Source organism: Octopus bimaculoides, chromosome 12 (assembly GCF_046866305.1).
Source record: "Octopus bimaculoides isolate indiv1 chromosome 12, ASM4686630v1, whole genome shotgun sequence".
Taxonomy (NCBI): domain Eukaryota; kingdom Metazoa; phylum Mollusca; class Cephalopoda; order Octopoda; family Octopodidae; genus Octopus; species Octopus bimaculoides.
In genome coordinates, this window is record NC_142939.1 from 57062043 (window position 1) to 57083350 (window position 21308).

At 34.8% G+C, this 21308-nt stretch overlaps 1 protein-coding gene across 5 annotated transcripts in view; it reads left to right on the plus strand.

Moving 5' to 3' along the window:
• LOC106884397 (glyceraldehyde-3-phosphate dehydrogenase) overlaps positions 1-21308 on the plus strand; it is a 41167-nt gene that overhangs the window by 11287 nt on the left and 8572 nt on the right. The window contains exons 1-4 of one of the 5 annotated variants that reach the window (XM_014935757.2): positions 1490-1519; positions 9365-9534; positions 13633-13671; positions 19367-19410. In XM_014935757.2, the coding sequence (XP_014791243.1) occupies positions 9424-9534; positions 13633-13671; positions 19367-19410 (194 nt within the window). In that variant the 5' untranslated portion in view covers positions 1490-1519; positions 9365-9423. Of the gene's footprint in view, positions 1-1489; positions 1520-9364; positions 9535-13632; positions 13672-19366; positions 19411-21308 lie in introns of those variants that run through there. The other 4 variants (XM_089361081.1, XM_089361082.1, XM_014935758.3 and 1 more) reach the window with 4 other exon arrangements.

The window sequence follows — 21308 nt, forward strand, 5'->3', positions numbered from 1 at the left end:
GCTTTCCCCTTTCCTTAATGGCATGTCAGCATCAGAGAAATTTTGTATTTTGAGATTATCTCCCCTTCTCATGTGGAGCTGGTCACAAATACCCTTTGGTAATTGTGATGCGACGTCTAGAGGCGGAGATAACTTTAATAAATCAATCATTTTTGTTGTAAGGTATTTAACACTCCGGTATTTGCCTATGTTAACGGTAAGGACTACTCAAGCATACAAATGTTGTTTAATATCAATGATTGAACAAGGACTGCTGCTGTTGTTTTGTAACTAGCCCTTCGCCAGCTCTTACTAAGTAGTCTTATGACGAAACAATTCCAGCCACGATTAAACTGTTTTTTCTTTTATGACAATGTTATAACAATTGGGACATCGTTAAAAGGGATCAACTGGACTGTTACTAAGGGCTTACGTAAACAAATTTCCATAATAGACTAATCTGCCTGTATAACATGTTCTTGGAAGCAAGTTTGACTAATAAATTACTGGTGCATTAACTGTTGTTGTTTCACTGCTATACCGTAGTTAGGTGGTATTGTTATAGATTTTTAGCCGACAATGCATGAATAGACATTAGTTAACACTGCGTACAATATTTTTGTGGACAGAAAAAAAAGGCTCTAATCAGAAGCCTTTATAAGTAGTATCTCTGAAGGCGAATGAAAAGAATACTCAGACATTGGTGGAATCCCAACACAGGATTGAAACTAGTCCGCCTGATCCTGTTTTTTCCCCTTCTTCTGTCCTCGAAAATATTGCGACTGAGTATCTGTATTAGTAGGTAGTCACTCATACTTAGCGGTCACGGTTGGAACGCTTTCGTAGTCATACAGCTGCTCGATTACGTCTAATTTAGTGTTAAACAAGAAAATATGTGAAAAAAAAAATATATATATTATCAAGCAAAATCATCAGATGGGTAAACTTTCGGCAAACCGAGTCCTTGGAGGTAGTTTCGATTCGCATTTGAAATTAAACGATTTTAATCATGCCATTGAAAAGGCATGCATCTCTTAATCTCAATACAATTTATGAGCTGTGCTTTGGTATGAAATTAGTATAGAGAATTCAGAGCACCAGACTAATGCATCACAATATTTAGTAGTCCCCCACCCATCTCTCTCTATCACGAAAGACTACATTTTTAGCTATTCGCCACCCTACCCAACCCTATCACATTGCTGCAAACCATCCTTGCTCCTCCCTTGGGTCGATAACATAAAGTACAAATAGCAAACTTGCATAGCTGATTCTGTCAAACTTACAATATTACCATTTAATGAATGAATAAATAAATGAATATATGTACATATCTATATATATATATATATACACACATAATGTTACACAATAACTGGCTTTGTGCATAAACACCAGAAATAAATATTAATAAAGTAGTAAGTATGCTCACATACCCTAATCACCCCCTTATGCTAAGTATATAATGGACTCAACCAGTACTTCATAGTTTTACGCATGCTCGTCTGACGTCCCGGTCAGATCACGACTTTGTGTTCAGGTAAGAAGATGTCTCCTTAACACTCTCGCGCAGTTGTCATTTCTCTCTTTCTCTTATTGCTGTGTCTTGTTTATTCTTTAATTTATTCTCTACCACTGCCCTGTCACACTAGACACGTATAATAATGATTATCTGTTAATTCATGTTTATCTTATCGAGGAGGATTTTTTTTTGCTTGTCTTCCTTTTCTATAAATTTCTTTTAATTCTAGTTATTTCTTTTTTCCTAAATGTAATTATTCTCAAACCTTTTCCTTCACCACTCTACCCTTCTTTTTTTTTTTTTTTGTCTGATCACTGACTCTTTCTCTCTCCTTTTTTTTTCTCTCATTTTCTCTTTCCCCCTTTCTGCTTCTGTCCCGTTTTTTCCCTCCCACTTTATCTCCCTCTCTCTGATTTTCCTCTTTTCTCTCTCCTCCTTACCCTTTTCCTTAGACGTCATTCGTCCTTGACAATTATCTGTGACACGGATACCTTCGCCTTGTTCCTATTTATACATTAAAAAAACGCATCCAAAACCCAAAAACCCAATAAATTCTATTATCCAAGCTATTTCAAATTATTCTTTTTTCAAAATCATTAAATGTTATTACGTATTTATATGTAAAGTGATGAGATTTTGTGGTGTTCATGCTTTCTGTTTTTGTTTCCTCAAGGACATTTGCGATATTTTAATTTTCTCAATATATGAACATATCTTCATTTCTTTAAAAAGAAATTCTCGAAATTTAAAATAGCTAATATACATAATATATATTTAAGAATAAAAAATTCTAATGTAAGTTCAGTTGGCCGAGCACTGAGCTCTACTTTTGTTAGTGTTCTAACATATTTTATTTAACATGAAATATTTAATTAAATATGGTAAAGCTTGCTTAGTATTAGCATCAGTGACGGATTTCGGCATATAAGGCTAAATGTTAGGACTTAGATCTGTAAAGGCTTGGAAATAAGTTGTATTAATTAGGACTTGGTGTAATTTTTAAATGGTGGTGGTGGTGAGGATGCAAAGTTAAGGCCTCATCGACTCATAAAGTGCCGAATTTAGACATAAAGGCCGGAAAACTCCGGTCGAGGGCCTCACAATGTGCACGGGGGCCTGAAAATGGATAAAAAGCCATGTTGTAATTAAATACAAAAGATCGAAATCCTTGCAAGCTTTGTTATATCGAAGGACGTCACCGACACTAAATTCGGCACCAATTATGCACATAATAATTACATACATGTTAATTACCATTTTTTTTTTAATACTTAAGTTTTACGAGCTTAATAATGTATTCTTTTAGCTTTGAAATTAATTTGCAATCCCAATAAGTTCAATTATTAATGAGACGTTTATGATAACGGAATTAAATGTTGGGTTTTAAATACGTGGAAGGTGTAAATTTTTATTGATATAATGTCGAAGTCTGTATAACCTATTTCCACCTATTGAAAAATCTTTTGTGTACATATTTGTGTGTATATATATATATATATATATATATATATATATATTGCATATGTGTAGTCATTGCTTTCTCCATTAAACTTTCTTTTATCTCTACCACCTTTAAATAAGAGAGATAAGGGCGTTTTGTTGTTTTTTCTTTAAAGTAGGCCGACCGACCATTAATTAAACGACCAGATTCATAGAAATAATTAACAAAGGATCTTTTGTTAGTTTTTCGCACTTCTTCTTCATTGTTTAGCATTGATATATTTGTTCTGTGATATTTATTGCCTGTTATAGCCATTATTCTTCTCTTTCCTCTTTTTCTTGTTTTCCCTCCCAATCCTGCTAACTTGTCACGTACTTCCCCACACCTTTTAATAATGGCGTGTTCTCACTCTTTCAATAACTACGTAGCTGTTCGTTTCTATATTAACGGCGTTGATTATTTAATTCTAACCTTTTATTCTCTCTTTACTTAAACTAATCAGCTATTTTTTTTTAATTGTAAAAATTTCGGAGAAAAATTAATAAAAACGGCCTAGGATGTGATATGACCTTGAGTGCTTGGGGTGAAGGTCATATGGCGGTCGTTTCTTTTCTTTTTTTTTTTTAGTCAAATTTGCTGCACCCATTTTCTTTTAAAATTTCTCTTTTTATTGTATGGCTTTTTCTTTTAATATTTATAGCCAATATTACTTACTGCCAGTATTTTTTTCTTTTTGAAGCCTGGGAGAAATTAGTGTATAAGATGTATACCATTCTCAAGGACATTTAGCTAGCGACGTCATACAAAAGAGGAGGCATACTTTTAGTATGGTCTCTGTGCCTGCTAAAAATAGCAGTCAAATTTCCTTATCACAGATTAAAACAAAAATTGAAAGAACACGAAAGATAAGGCCATCTTAGATACACCTAAGATGGCATATCCTTCGGTAGGAACATCTTTGATGGTACTTTCGCTTGATCAGCACTGACATAGAACTGTTTGATCGGAGGAAATGATTCCATGAAGTTCATGCCTTTCTCAAGGTCATTAAGCTATGTCGAGACGATCTCGAAGTTGTGTTTAAATTTAGAGATTGTCTGATGTTTTGTTAATCGTTATATAAACGTGGGGATTTTCCTATAGGAGCAGCAGCAATATTTAATATATTTCTGTCTGGAGAAAGTTTTTGCTCACATGATCATAGAATATCTTGGAAATGAAATAAAATTTATTGTCCATAGTCTTCAGTTCGATTTTAAGAGCTTAATTTATTTATGCTGTATATGGAGAGAAAATGTTTTAATGAAGCTTGCCTGGTGGTTTAAATATTTCTTCTTTTCAGATACTCCCTTGTCAAACATTTTTTTTTATTTTGTCGAATGTTCAACGAATGTTTACATCAAGCTTGTAATTTTATCTCCATATACTTAGCTTACTTTTTAATATGTATCTTCGTACCTTTAAATTCATAAATTAAATCTCCATGCAATAATATATTCGTGTGTGTGTGTGTGTGTGTGTGGCTCGCGATTGTGCTTCTAGATTCTCCCATTGCATTCGATTTCAGATCTATCAAGTTTTGCTCTCCATCTCTCTAAATTTCAATTGGCATCTGTTAAATTTAAATTTCTTTTATTCGTTCACACACACACTGGGAGTGGGGGAAGTACTCAATACTGTTAGAATAACGTTCAAAACTGAGGATCGGAAACTAAACTCCGAGTAGCGATTCCTTCAATCTCTGCTTTGAATACATGTATTCATTTCATGTTGTAGGCAATTCTTTTTTCTCAGTTTTGCCATTTTCATCTAATATGGTAATTCTTAGAACTTGATTTCTCCTTCATCCACCCGTCTATCGGTTTTCTTTCTCCCCCGCACTCTCAAGTCTGCTACTTCATCTTTTTTTTTTCATCCTGACATCGTTAATTTATTCTTTATCTCCTCATCACCCCCCTTCTCTGTACATCGTCTTATTTCCTCACTGTCTCTTTCCCCACCCTGATTTAGCTTCTCGAATTTCCTCTACATGTACTGCTGATAGGGTGGTAAGATTTGAGATGGTTAAGTAGAGAAAACAGCTTCTTCCCTGTTTTAGCTATCTCGTATAGTGTCAAACTCTCCTTAACTTGCTTTCGTTTTATCTTCGAGGGGTACGTGGACATGACTTAAATACCCTCCATTACATTTCTGTAGACAGCTGGAATAGCTTGGTCTCATACTTTTGACCATAAAGAGATCAATATTTGCAGTTAATGCTCGAGAGATTCAAGCATTTGCATCTGCTTTTATTTCAATCGAAAGCTGGAACTGTCTACTGCTTTCTCTCTCTGCTTTTTCTCTATTTGTTGTGTGTGTCGCAGCCACTTTTTCTTTCTGCCTCCATGCACTTTTCATTTTTCTCTTTCCTGCATTCGTTCTCTCTCAATCTGCCTGTCTATCTACTCTATGCTACATTTGTCTTTGACTGTTTGTTCGTCTCCCTCTTCATTTAAACTGTCACCCTCTTTTTGCAGACCCTTTGTGATATCCTCCTTTCACCATCCCTGTTTTTCTTTGTCACACACACACACACACACACCTTATTAAATGCATATCCTATATTTTTCACATTTCCTTTCCTTTAACTTTGCACACCTGCCCCTTTGCTTTGTTTCCTTTCCCCTTTCCCCTTACCCCTTCCCCTCTTTCACTTCACTGGATCAAAGACTTGTCCTTGCTTTTCCTTATTCATTTTCAGTTTCATTTCTCGATACTGAGACTTTTCAGAGAGCAGTCAAAGAAGTTATGGCACGATGCTTGGGCCGGTTGAATGAAACAAATCTAGGCCATGTACTTTTACAGGGCCCATTTGTTCAGACAGAACCTTATTGTTTGGGGCGAGGGGAAGGCAGGAGAATTAATGCCTCCTCTTGTCTGACTAGTTTGATGCTAAAAAATAAACTTATATATATAAAGACAATATTCTATTTATGCTAACATGGAAAGAAGCTTAGCAAGTTTTCTTTTGTTTTCTTTTTTTTTCTCTTTGTGTATGCCACATCTTCGAAAAGTATTGAAATATTAAAACCTGAAATGAAACCGTCTCGGTACTGATAATGTCCATGTTCATTGAACATAACCCTTTTGTATTGAAGTGCTGATATTTATATATTGTTGGCTGTGAGGTTGTCTGACGGGGAATAAATAGCATCATTGATTCATATACATGAGCTAAAGATCTGTTAATTAGCTGATTATAATTAGTTATGGGGAGTTGGGGTTGAAGTTATGGTAGTTGTTTAGCCACAGGTCATCTCTGATCAAGTTGACCCATGTCACAAATGTAGGTTCAACGACCAGGTGTCATCCAGATATTTGTTGCAGATCACTGGTGAACCATTTATAGATCAGTGTGTCAATTTTTGTTTCTTTAATAATCCTGTTATTGATGTATCGTATATACATTTTCATTTTAGATAAGTGATATATAACCTATTCGAAATCTTTTTTTTCCTTCCAAAGTCCATTGTCATCTAAAAACCTTCAGTGTGTCACTGACTCTTGTCACAGGTTTACTATTACTGCCCCTTGATACACCATATCTCTGCCAAGTTAAGGACTCCATCATGTGGTCAGCTTTTATGTGGTGTAGTGTCAGTCTGAGAATGTTCCAATTTTTTTTCCCATTTTTGTCTGTAGCTTGTGAGTTTTACTTTGATCAAATTAATTTTGATGTTAGCTGGAGTAAGGGGGGAGAAGTCGAGGAGAAATAGGCTGTAGGGCTGCACATTGGAATTGTGTAATGCTTTATAAAAGTAAGTTCTAACTATGTCAGCTGCTGGGTTTCATACAGGATGTGCATTGTGATCTTGAGAAACATTGTGGCCAAGTGAACCGCCCCCCGCCCCCACACACACAAAAAAAGAACAAGTAAAATGAAAACTAAAGCAATCATATTGCCCAAAAACATCGATCAGTATATTTCAGTCATACAGTATTTTGGCTAGATCTGTTTTATTGTCATAGTGTAATAGATTGGTGAGCTGGTACAGTGCATGACGGTAACAGATTTGAGATGAAGTAATGATATAGGGTCATTTAAAAAAAAACTGGACATTTGTGCAGAGGCAATATTCCAGGTCTCCAGCCCTTGGTAAAATGAATTCAATGTGGTTTTTTTTTTACAATTCTTTTTTGATAATTTTTTTTCTGTATGCTATCTGAGGTGAACAATCTACTTGTTAGCCTTATCTAATGCTTCTAAGGAACATTTTGCTTAGAGTGACTAATAAACTGTTTCATTAGTAATACTGACCTCTTGCATGTTCTTTATAATCTTTCTTCCAAGTAGTGTCCTTATAGTAATAAAACTTGCTAGATATTGCAACCAACAAGATTCACCCAAGTCGCACTCAACCATTTTAACTCCATAATGTAAATTTACGTGCGCTGTTTACTCACTCTTCATCAGATGACAAATATACACAGCCCTATCTGCTGCGGTTTGTGTACCAGTTGATATAAATATCCGCTATCACTAATGGAATCGATATTAGAGGCCCCTGTGCAAATTTCAAGGAATCTGGTAGATTTGCTAGACTCCTGTAAATATTTCCTACTCAGTTTGAGACTTCATTACCATAATTGTATAAAAGCGGTAGTTTTGGTGGTTACACCACTATGACTCCCTATCATATTTGTACACGTTCAACGAATTCTTCTGGTCCTTTACAGAATTTATAGTTGCATCCAGCTATGCCAGTTTTGTTGAATATACAGTCTTTGCAGCGATGACAGTTTACATAAGTGAACAGTGCATGCTTTGAACTGTTGTGTGCTAATTGCTGATTTTGGCCAAGATGATTATCGTCAGTGCAACCCGGTTGCCTGATAAAGATCCGTTGTCATGGGGGTTAAAAGAAAAAAGAAAAAATGAAGGGCATTTTAGAATAAGTCCTAGAAACTCGTATAGACTGGTTGAATGGTCATTGCTTGAATGCTTTTGATCATAGATTTGCATGGCAGTAAACAATAGCCTTCTTCCCTAATTGTAGAGGGAGCATGTGGAAGGTGTAGACCTAAGATGTAGGACAAAGTGGTGAGAAAGGGCCTACAGACTTTGGGACTAACAGAGGGGATAACAGGGGACTGAGATTCCTGATAGTTTGCTGCGCTTGAAAAGACGCTTCAAGCTAAGTAAAAGCAAGCTTGGTTGCCCTTGCATACAGGCTCATTTCCTGCAACCCTCTCCAGCTGAGAATCCCTAATCTTGTGGGCTCATAGGTGCTGCATAGAAGAACCCATTACATTGTAAAGTGGTTGCTATTAGGAAGGGCAACCAGCCATAGAAACCATACCAAAACAGACATGGTACCTGAACAGCTGTTTAGCTAGTCAGCTCCTGTCCAACCCATGCCAGCATGGAAAATGAACGTTGAATGATGATGATGCTTTAAGATGAAGTATTTTTCATCAGTTTATTTGTAAATGAGTTCTACAAATGCCATAGCAATGTTGTCTTCCCAGGAGGCAATTGATAGGTCAGTAGTTAATGGTCTTTTATTCTAACTTGTATTTGGTTGTGTAGATTCTTACAAAAATTATTGTAGCAACTTCATGTAAATGAGGCAAAATATGAGAAAATTATGTGAAAATGTCCAACTGCAAGGAGTCAATATTCTTTTTGATACTGAGGACCTTTCACATCTTTCATTGAAGGCTGTTCTTGCAGATATTGAAGTTTGTTGCACTGTCTTGGTGTTGGATTTTTTCATTGTTCTCTTGTAATAAATATTGACTTTTATTTCAGTGTTAGTGCTTCAGTCTAGTGCTATCGAAACCAGTCTCGTGGTGAGGATCAAACTGATGGATAAATTTCACACCATATTATCTTTACATTCAAAACGAACCTAGACTCTTTCAGGGACAATAAAACAAAAAAAAGCCAGAAGTAAAAATAATCTTTTGAAAAAACTCCAACCTAACAAAGACATTAATTTCACAGATAAAACAAATTCATCAAAATATTTTGTTCAGGAGAGGCGTAGGGTAAATCTTGATCTACCCCAACTTTTTTGTTTCGGCAAACAAAAGATTTATTTTAGAAACTTTTTTTTCTAAAGTGTTATTAGTCAGTATGACGAATGCCAGTCATTTAATTGTTGAATTAGTCTGAATAATGTAAATTATGAAATTGTTTGTAGTGGTTATTAATTACATAATTGCTTGCTGCATGAGACTGATAGATTGGTAGCATTCATTAACTGTTGGTTTGTATAGTTACTTATGCTACATATACGGCAGCCTGATATTGTAATTAACACTATTTGGTGTATATAGTCCCTTATTAATTTACTAGACTTAAAAAATATTAAACTCATTGACAATTTGTAGTTGCATTCTTAAACTCTTACCTACTTCCCCACTGTTCTGATAATCAGTACTGGTGAGAAATTAATCATCTTAAGCCAACTTAGCCGAATTGATTCCAGTGGCTACCATGGCAGCACTTGATCCAGCTCTCCTGCAGACAATAAAAACTGTTGTTTCGGAAGAAGTTAACCGTGCAGTCGAACCTCTGAGACAAGAGCTAAATCGTCTGCGAAGCAAGGTAAAAACTACATTTGATGTAGATCAAAACATTATCTGTATAAAGTGAGTACACGTAAATATACATATATATAGGTAGTAACTTGTCTTTTAAGACTTGTTTGATTATTGTTAATTATGAGTTATATAAATTAGCCTTACATTTGTTTTGTCTGTGAGTGAGGCATGCTGTTCTTTTGCCTTTGTCTATTTGACTGGCAAAAGATTCCACATTCACCACAAGCTTCAACCAATTCATGATTGGAAAGGCATACATGCAGCCAAACACTGTTGTAAAATAAGCCAAGGTTCGTGTGAAGTACATGGAAGATTTTGGCAAATGCCACATGCTTACTCCTTGTCTTCACATGTTTTTAAAAATTTGTGTTCTGAAGAGGTGACTGACAGTTCTGTTGCAATGGATGCTCTATTTTTATCTAGTTTGATACTGCACTATTCCGAGTTCAAATTGCACCAGTGGTGACTCCTTTTTCTGTGATTGAAAACCTATCATTCATTATCTAATTTAACTCAAATGACTCTTCTTTCACTGCCTCCTACAGGATTTGGCTCCATAGACTCTTCTTTCACTGCCTCCTACAGGATTTGGCTCCATATCTATTTAAATAAGCATATTGAGTAATTATCATGTCCTTTTAAAATCTTGGCACATTTTTGTTTTGATGCAATCTTGTAAATTCCTTATTTCTCAAAATGTCTCTCCAAGAAGAATCTTATCGAGAGTAACTTGCCTGTAACTGTTCGTCACAGAAAGGAGATGTCACATTGTTCCCTTTCCCCATTTCACTTTGGTGTTTCTGGTTAAATCGAATCCATTGCAGTGTCACAGCACAAGTGTTCTCATTGTGGCTCTTATTGAATTTTCTGTAAATAGTGTTCATGTTATTTTTCAATCCTTCAATTGAATTAAAAGTAATAAAAGAAAAAAATAACCCAGCATATTGCTTTTGAATTAACCAAAATTTTAATGTGGATGGTATTAGATTTAAGTATCAATTTGAAACAAAAGAGCAACAGTCCTCACCTGAAAGAGCAGTTTAGTTCACATACTTGCTATAAAAGAATTATTCTCTCAAGTAATTGAAAATAAAGTATCAGCGATATCTAGAATATAGAAGGTTAATCTTATTTTGCTGGTCTTTTTACCAGGCGAGTGTTTTGAGCTGAAACTGTTGAAACTAAAATGATTTACAGTATGGGAGAAACACGATAGATGCTTAAAAACTAACAGTATTAATTTCACTGAAACATTTGTTATGTGTTGTTACCAGGTCATTGTTCAAGCAACACAAATTTTGACATGACAAATGTTTGTGAAATTAAGTCTTTATTTTTGAATAGCTAATAGGTCTTCTGTGCTATAATAATTATTAGTCTCTTGATTTTGTCAAGAAAATAGATTTGTTTTTGAAATTTTGTAAATTGCAAGCAATAGCATAACCGGTTGCAGGTTTCCAATTGATCACTGGTGCTTTATTCTTCAACAGCAAGTGACATCAAAATGTCTTTGTAACTCAGGATAGAATAAATGCCACAAGGTATTTATTTTGCATGTCCCATGTTAATCCGTTTTCTTGTCAATGTATATATTCCACTGGTATGCAACAGACTTCCACACTATTCCTACAAACCAAATTCCACTGGTAGGAATTGGTTAAGCTGAAGCTATAAGAAAAGACACTTATCCAACCTGAGGTGCCGCATAGTAGGACTGAACCCAGAAATATCATTTGCAAAGTAAAGGTTTTGTGGAGAAGAAAATTGCTCTTTACATATAATCATCACTTTGTCTATTGATTGGGACCAGTTGTTCCAACTGGGAGAACTGACAGTTATTTACAATTATTGAATACTAAATGGATATGTTATTGCATAAACCTTGTTTTCAAGTCAGAATAGAAGAAAATAAAAGGAAACTTGTTTTCTGTATGTTTTTAAAATGGTTATTGGTTTCAGTGATTCACATAGGCATTAAGCTAACGTTCTTACATCATCCAGTTGTAAATTATAAATTAATATTAAATAGTATGTATGGAGTGTTCTGAAGAAATCGGGATTTTAGTGTTGAACCAAATCGCACTATGATGCCATTGCTATCAAAAGTTATCTCCCTTCCCTCAGTTTTCCAATCTGATGGCTGCTAAATGTATTACGGCTGTGTTGTCAACACATTGTATCATGGCTTAAAAGATGCACGAGCATATTAGAATGCAACTATTATTTCAGCAGTGCATGTTTAGGTGGAGAGCAGGGAAAGGGTTTAATGCATCAAAGCCTATAAAGTAGGCGTCTCAATTTCTGACCTCATACCTAAATCAGAAATCACAATTTGTATCAAGTGCAATTTGATGCATTGATAAATGTAGGAGGTCACCTACTTAAACATTTTCAGAACATGTATTTAATTGCTTGGGTGATACATGCTAGTAATTAAACACATTTTAACAGGGAGTTTAGTAACTGAATGAGTACTCAATACTAGGTATAGAGTACATTTAAGTAAATTTTGGTTGAGCTCTTGTTGCCAGTCTTAGATCTCCTTAAGTAGAGCTGATCTACTGACATTCTTTGTCAGCTGGATCTCTGGCTGTGAGCCAGGATACAGGTACATATATAGATATAGCTATTTGGCTTTGACAAGGAATGCTTCTTATGTTCAGTCATTGCAACTACCTACTCAGTGTGAATGTCGAGTGTAGGACTGACAACTCCACACTAATTACAGGTATGGTTCATCTGGTGGTGGTCTGTCATACAGTGTCTCCCCACTTTCACTTGCAAGGTTTTTGTTGAATTGGGAACGTGGCAGAAAACTCTTGCAGCCTGGATTGATCTTAGAATCGCGTACACACACACACACACACACAAAAGAAAAACTTAATTAGTGTTCCATGTATACTGTATCTTCTCTCTCTGCTTGTGTCATGGGACTGCAGCCATGCTGATGCACCACTTGGAAGGGTTTAGTGTAATAAATCAACCCCAGTACTTTTTTAAATGTCTGGTACTTATTCTATCAGACTCACGTGAATTACTAAGTGATAAGGACATAAGCAAAACAATACTGATTGTGAAGTGATGGTGGGACACACACACACACACACACACACACACACACACACTTCTTTCAGTTTCTGTCTTCCAAATCTACTCAAGTTTTTGGTTGGCTCAGGGCTATAGGAGAAGATGCTTGCTCAAGGTATCATGCAGTGGCACAGTCACCTAGTGGTTGGGTAACAAACTTACCACACGGCCATACCTGCTCCTTTATATACTTGCAATACAATAGATTGGATTTTCTCCTAAACATGAAAATTTAATTATCTTTTTTATGTTGCTAACAGTTGTTTTCCTTCTCCAACTAAGAAGTAGATTTCAGTTGAGGATCCTTTGCATGTCATATCCACTACCACACAAATTTGTGTGTGTATTTTCTAGAATATAAATCGGATGTCTTCGAAAATATTTTAATGTTAAAAGGTATGGTTGAAGGAACCCATGTATTACATTTACATTGTCCATTCTGATGTGATTTGAAATCAAAACCAGTTTTTAAAACTAATCATTTTCCATTGTTTTGAATGAGAGCAGATTAGCTGCAGATAAAGATATATGCTACTGAGGAACTTTTTAATGATTCTCAAAGGTAGAAGATTAGCTCAATCCAAATAGGCTGGATGGTCAATAACTAAAATTTAGTATTAGTTAGATGTAATTATAGACCTGTATCAACATCGTTGAACATCCATTTGAGATGGTAAACTCCAATGGATCCACTAATAGAGCTAAATCTGTCAGTATTATCAATTATGTAGAAAACCTGATATGACTTCAGATTAACTACAATAGTTTTTCCTATTTTGACTTAATTTTAAAGTAACTTGTTGAGTCACATAAGATAGGCCATGGCTAAAAATACATGTGAGGTTATTGCTCTCTTTTGTTTTAAATTGTTGTTTGTAAGGTCCGGTGCCATTTACACTAAAATACAGGCAGTTAAGTGTGTTTCAAGTGTATTTTTTAATGTATGGAATGTCTCATAGTTTGTTACTTATCACAATTGCACTGTTCATGTTAAGTGACCTTATTTTTTGCTAAGGTATCTGGACAAAAACCAGCCAGTGAAATTGTACCTGTGGTAGGTATCTGCAATGAATTGCCGAGTTTCTAGATGGAATAAAAACTGCATGCTGGTTTGAAATGTCTGAGTTAAATGTAGCAACAAGCTTTTATAATACATAACACCTGTAGTTGTGGGAAGCACTTCTATGGTGTACTTGGGATCTTGTGGCTGACAAGCTTTAAGTGCGATCACATTTCTAGCTTATTTGACTTTCTGGTCTAATTTTTAAATCAAATCTTAATTTAGGTAGGTTTCCCTTTCATAAACAATATTCAAGGATGGAGCACAATTCCTGCATTGTGTCTAGTCCTATGAATTGGCTCTTTCATAATGCTATCACTTTCTTCATTGTTGCTCTTCTCTTAATTTTCTGTGTTTCCCTTCTAAGGGACGGGCTGTTATTGTAAGTATGGAGGTACTTTTCCTTAAACAACTGAATTATGAAATCTTTTTAGCAATTTTTTTTTTACTCCATTCCACCCTCATAAACCAAACTCCAAATTGTTTAGTTCTGTGATGTCCATGTTATGTCTACCTTGTTTTTAAAATTTATATTTATCAATCTTGAATCAGCCTGTTAAACTGATCAGACTTCTGATGCTGACTTTACATTTAGTATAATAAACTTTGTATAAAAAAAAAATTTGAGGGTAGATGTTATCAGAATGGGTAGAATGTTAGACAAAATGCCATGCAATTTGGTTATCTTCTTCTGAGTTTGATTCCTATCCAGTTTGACTGTATTGATGATGTCAGTGCCCTGACAAGACCAGTAATTAGAACGAATAAGAGAAAATGAGTTGAAAAATGGAGAAAGCAGCAATGGTCTGCTCATAAGTTAATGCCCCTACCCTTGGGAATCATAGGAACACTTTTTTAGTACTTTTAGATCTATTTGATAATTGTAATTTTTTTATGTAACATTATGATGCTTTATTAATGCTATATTTTAATGTTTCTCTAATGGCCATTCTAACGTAATTGTTTCCCTTGGAGAGAAAACCTACTCAACATAACACCTATATCTCTCTCTTTGTCTTAATGATTTTTTTGTTACTGGAAGGTAAAAAAAAAAAAAGATCCTTAACTGGATTGCATCTGAACAGGAACCATTAAAACGTTGAACACTGTAAAATTAAAATGGTCAAATTTCTATGTATATAAGACCCAATCTCATAAGCATTCTAACATATAGACCAATGATACACACGGAAGGGCTTAAACACAAACAGAAGTGAACGGTCTTAATTGAAGAAACCTTTATGGTCAAAGTTTAAGATTATTGTACATCTGAGAGCTAGAGAAACTACTTAGTGCACTTGCAGTGTCTTTCTGTATCTTGTTTTCAGGATGTTCTAGATAGTGTTACCATTTCAAGAATATCCTCTCCTTAGTGGAATATATATATATATATATATATATATGCACACACACACACACACACACACACACACACACACACACACACACACACACACACACACACACACACACACACACACACACACACACACACACACTCTCAAATGCTGATATTGGGGGTTGTGTTATATACCTTGACCTGAGCATAGAACAGGGCTCACCTCTTTGAGCTGGGAAATGAATGGAATGCTTGGTGTGTCTTGTGGCTACTCCCCTCCTAAAAAATAAATGGGGAATAGGCTTGGGAATATAAATATATATCTATTGTATGTGTGTGTGTGTGTGTATAGACAAAATTAGGCATGTAAGCTTAGGTCATAAAATGAATTTTCATTCCTCATTCTTTTGAACATATACAGCATTTTCTTAAAAATTATTCATTGCAGTTGTACTTAGGCTTATCTAAGTTTAATAATTTCCAAAATACATTTGCATAAATTTATTTTGGGTTGGATTACTTTAATATGTTGAACCATCTGGGGTAATTTGGGGAGCAACAGTTCTTGGTGAATCAACATTCCCTGAAGATTGGTCAAATTGAGCTTCATGAATATTTACCAAAATAATTAAAATCCCCTGAGAAAATGTGCGCATATTTTTTTTCTCCTAAACACTTTCCTCCTCAAAATCAGGATAACTGTGTCCTGTTTGAGAAACGAGCCACAGGAGATGGGGTAGCCGATGCAGCAAGCGTTGCTGGTCATTCTCTGTGGTGAAGCCTTTGCAATCCTGTTCATGAGGTGCGATCAAACACCCCATTTGATCTCGTGTGTACAATGCATTACTCTCTCCCCTCAACTTCTACTTAATCCCCCACTTTTTCGTTATTTCCTTGCTGAGGTAAAGTTTTTTTTTTTCCTCGGTAATTTGATCTATACTTTTAAAGGTTTTATTTTTCTTTCTTTAAAAAAATGTTAAAGCCATATATATACCGAAAAAAAAAAAAATTTACTTGATTATTTTAAAATTATTCTCGTGTTTATTGTTACTTGAGAGCTTGTTCTGTTAGGTGCCAACAAGAAACTTCAGAAACAGCAACAATATTCTGTGTCTCTTAAAACTATTCATCTGCAGTATTGTGGCCTGCACCTTCACTTAAATTCAGATGTGACCGTTACATAGAAGCTAGACTTATGACTAAACCTTACCTTTTCCGTGCAAGCATTATTAAAAATGTGAAATATTTGGGCACTAATTGTTTAATTTAAAATCTTGAATAGTTTTTTCCTGTTGCATGTGTAATTTGACACCTTATCTCTTAGTATCAGGCTGTGTTATATATATATATATATATATATATATATATATATATATATATATATAATATGTTATATATATATGTTACAGTCTGTCATACCGTCCATGATGAAATACCACAAGGTATAGAAAATACGTATTCGCCTTTATATATTTTATCCTTTATATTGAACACTCAATATTTCATATATTCAATAAGACATTCAATACTTCATTTCATTGTACCATCCATTTTTATATTATATATTCCATATTCTATATCCCACATTAATTTTACAAGAATATAAATAAAACATAAAAAACAGAGTTGGAATTCTTTTAAATAAAATATATATATATATATATATATATATATATATATATATATATAGGCTTTGTTAATGTTAGACTTTTCTAAAGTCATCGAGTTGCTAAGCTGATATTTTGATGTATAAAAATCATGTTTAAAAATCTGCAAACACGTTATTGGATTTTTAAACATCACAGTGGTTCCTATATTACAAAATCTAAAATAAATTGCTTTTTAATTTGTATTCATTTCCTAACTTGACATTTTCCTGTTTTTAATGTTCACTACATTAAATTTAATAGCTGTGTGTGTACAGAAAAGTGAAGTGAAAACTATGCGCAGTTGACACACTTAAGCAGTCACTGAAATTTTTTCTGAAATGAAAGCTTACAAGGCCGAATCTATATGAATCACTTAATGTTTAACTTTTTTCCTGCATTGTTCAATTTTAGAAGTGATTCGGTCAAAGTGGTGTAACACTTTGACTAGTTCAATCCTAGATGAGGTTTTGCTAATTACAAACCAGTCTTTTCCTCCAATCTTACTGGAATGTATTGTTTACTTGAGTTCAATGAGACTCCTGAAACAAGAATTCAGCATTTAACAACTGAAAGTTAAAATGAAAAAAAAAAAGAAAAAAAACCCAGTGAAAATAAAACTAAATATAGTTGGCTTTGTTCATAGTTTCTAAAATTGATTAGCTTTATGATGATATTTGTGGGAATTGGTAAATATAAACAGGGAGATTCTTACATTTAGTTGGAGTAATTTTTGTATTTTAAAAATTAAATTGTGATGACACCATTGATATGCTTCAGGTTTTGTTTTTTTTTTTTTCAATTTGAAACTATTTCACTTCACTTTATTTATACTAATGCTTCTGACGAAAGGCATGAATACCACAATCTTTCATTCCATTTTCAGAAACTTATTTTAACTTTAAATGTTTGAGCTGCTGGTTTCCCGATCTAAAATTTGTAATAACTTATGTTTTGGTTGTTTCTTTTGAGCTTTCTGAATTGAAATTTCGTTAAAAAGTGTTTGTGCGAAATTGGATTTTATCAGTTGTGCATGTTCTGTTAAAAAGAAAAATCAAACTCAACTCCATTGCTATCAAATAAAATTGCATTTCATTATTGAAGTTATATGTTTGTTCAGGTGTTTTTGTGTTTTGTATTTTCTTACAGAAAATGTACGTAAAGTTTGTTTCTTCTATTTAAATTTTAGAAAATCTGCCAAGAAACCTGAGAATACCATCAAAACTTTTATAGTTAGGGGCCTCTGTTGGTTTGGGATGATCAGTTATCTGCACACATCTAGGCTTGGGCAACACTTTTTTGAGAAAGACTGGCAGTTCCCTGTGTATGCAAATATCTCCACCTCACTGATGTTATCCATTGAAAAAGCTGATTTAAACAGATTCGTGCCCAACACTAAAATTTCTAATTGACCAGGAAAAGTTGACTTTGGGTCATCTTGAACTTGGAGTATAGTTAAATTCCACGAGACCTTTTAATCTGTTACTATACAAAATACTGTTCAATGTTGTGCTGGGGCTTTCTTTTGGTTTCCATGGTTTTATGCAAATGAAATAAATCTCCTTAGGTAAGATGGATGCCAATCAATTGAAATATTTTCTGCAGCTAGCATTGACCTTCACACTGCCAGTAAAAAAAAAAAAAAAAAAAAAAAAAAAAAATCAGTTTTAACAGTGATATTTGCTTATAGTGAACTAATACAACCCTTGCACCTACTCTGTAAGATGGACTCAACCTTTCACAAAAGGTTTTGGTTGTAACATTGCAATGCTTCGTCAGCAACTCCTAGATCTACACAGGTATGATGGGTTTTGATAGACAGGGTATCATTGTACCAACATCAGATGAACTACAAGTCTCCTAACTTTACATAATCATGATAGAAACTAACAAAGTATCCAGAATATGAAATGAAATACAAGGCCACAATTTTACTTAGGGACATTGATAATATTCGTCTGAATATATGTAGATGTGCCAACAAAACTTTCATAGGAAAAACTGTAAGGTGTTGTAAACAGTTTAAATAGTTGGTTACAAAGGAAAATATTGCAAGCTATGATTGAGGTGCTTCCCCACTGTCACCTCAGTTATATGCAGTCAATATCCTGCATTATATATTCCTTGAAAGAGATGGGTTTACAAATGTTGAAAATAGGGACCTTGGTTCAAAATTCTCACTACACTTTGCTGTAATCCATTCTACTCTGCTACAGTTCTGGCTCCATGTACAGCATTAGTGACAGAAAAACAAACAAAAACAATCCCAACATCGCTTGACAACCGATGCTGGTGTGTGTACGTCCCGTAACTTAGCTGTTCGGCAAAAGAGACCGATAGAATAAGTACTAGGCTTCCAAAGAATAAGTCCTGGGGTCGATTTGCTCGACTAAAGGTGCTGCTCCAGCATGGCCAGTCAAATGACTGACACAAGTAAGAGTATTGATATTTATTTTGACTCCCTTTACTTTCCAGAAGGAATGAATTCTTTTGCATCCGCACGTGCATGCGTGCGTGTGTGTGCATGCATGTGTCCACATGCGTGTACGTATGGGCATGTGTGCACATGTACACGAGTCTATTTTGAGTGAATCCAAATAAAAGCTTTCTACAAAGACAATGTTAATCGTCTGTTTTACAGGTACTAATTTTGAAACGCTGATATATTTAAAAATATTAATTTATATTTTCTTGTTTCTTCCAGTCTGTAAACAAAATGGCTCCTAATCATAACGTTGGTATTAATGGGTAAGTTTTTGAATAATTCTCTTATGGTTGAATAAAGGTTAACGGTTGAGGTTTACCCCCCCACCCCATCTGCAATGAAAAGTCAATTTAGCTTCTGTCAAGGGAGAGAATTCTGAAATTCAAATTAACGATTGGTGTCATGCAGTTAAGAATTGGTCTGATCTCAGGTAGGTAGTGACACCACTGCAAAGCCCTCCTGAGCAAAGCAAAATTCAGATTGTGTACAGTGAGATCTGGAATGATTATTTGCATATTTATTCCGAACTTGTCTAGGCAGGTACTTTTTATGACGTACACTAGAGCAGCCATCATATTTTGTGTCCAAACTTGCTTAAACAGGTTAAGGATAAATGTGAATAATCACTCCAATTCTCACTGTACATAGTGCAAATGATTTTTCATGGGTTGACAAATATAGGTACCAATCAGTAAACAATTTTTATTGAAAGTATAAAGCCAGTGGCCTTCATTTAGGCTCCGTTATATCTGCTTTTGGTTGATGTGTTGAAATGGTGTTCCAGAATGCTGTGTGCTAGTGAGCCAGGTATGTTGAACACTGTTGTATTGGGTAGAAGTTATTCTGTGATGTATACAACAGCGACCAGCATATTTTGCATCTGAACCTGCATAGAGGCTTTAAGAATAAGTATGTAAATTGTTCTATAATCTTGCTGTATACATTGTAAATCTACCAATTCATCAGAAAATCCAATTAGATTTGTGGTAATTTTCTTTTTAAAATTAATATAGAAATTGAAATGTTGGTCATGAAGTACTGCATTATCTTGTAACTTTAAGATTAATTCAAAACGATATCAATAAGTAGGCTAAAGGGTTATGCAAAGGACTTTGGAATCGGGCTTATTTGCAAAAGAAAGGGAGGCAGGGGTGAGGGGTGGAATAGTGAAATAAGTTATAATTCAAACTTCTGATACACTGATAACCTTAATATTATTTTGCAAATCAATGAAAGTGATAAAGTATGTCATCTTGCAGGATTTTTCATTTCTTAAAAAGTTGTATAATATCTACAAACCTCAAGATGTTCATGGTTGTCCTCTAAATAAATCCATCTTAACCCTTTATCGTTCAGATTGCCCTATCAAATGTAATGCTTATTTATTCATTGTTGTGCATTATGTAGCTTTGAGGTTTCACGACATTGTAGGGCGGGTGTGAAAGGAGGCTGGATCTGGTTTGACCATAAAACTGGTAAAATATTTGGGCCAGATATGACTAGTTTGTGCTAAAGGGTTAATTTGTCACCTTCTTTAATTTCACCATCAGCTCTTGAGTGACTATGGCAATATATTGTTGGAAGTATTCGGGCTTGGTTTTAGTTTAAGGATAAATTCCTCTTTCTTGACATCCTGAAAAGGGTTCTGAGGCTTGTTTTGGTTTTAATCCTATTGGAATTTGGGCTTTATTCCTATTGGAATTTGGTATGATCTTATTTAGCTCAAGGAAGTATCAGCTATGATAAATTTTTGACAATGGTAGGAATTGATTTGCTGGTGTTACTGCTATGTCCAGCATGTTGAATGGTTACATAAAGGTTCACTTGTCCAAAGTTGTATTTTTATCTTCTAGTCACATGGAAAGACTGCTTCTGAGACCAGAAGGAGGGAGATAATTCTCAAACCTGGAGACCTGGTTCCAAAATGTTTGTAACAGGGTAGTGTCTGCTGAAGTGGAAGCATGCAGGCCTAGTGGATAGGGTGTTGTTCTTACAACTAAGCTTATCGTTTCAATTTTTGGACCATTGGTGCATCCTGTTTTTAAGCAACACTACCTTTTGCACTGCTCCTGTCCACTTGGCTGTAATTGCATTCCGATGATAGCTGGGAAGTTAACCCTGTGATGGATTGTCCTCCCATTTGGAATGAGGTAGTGAGAGC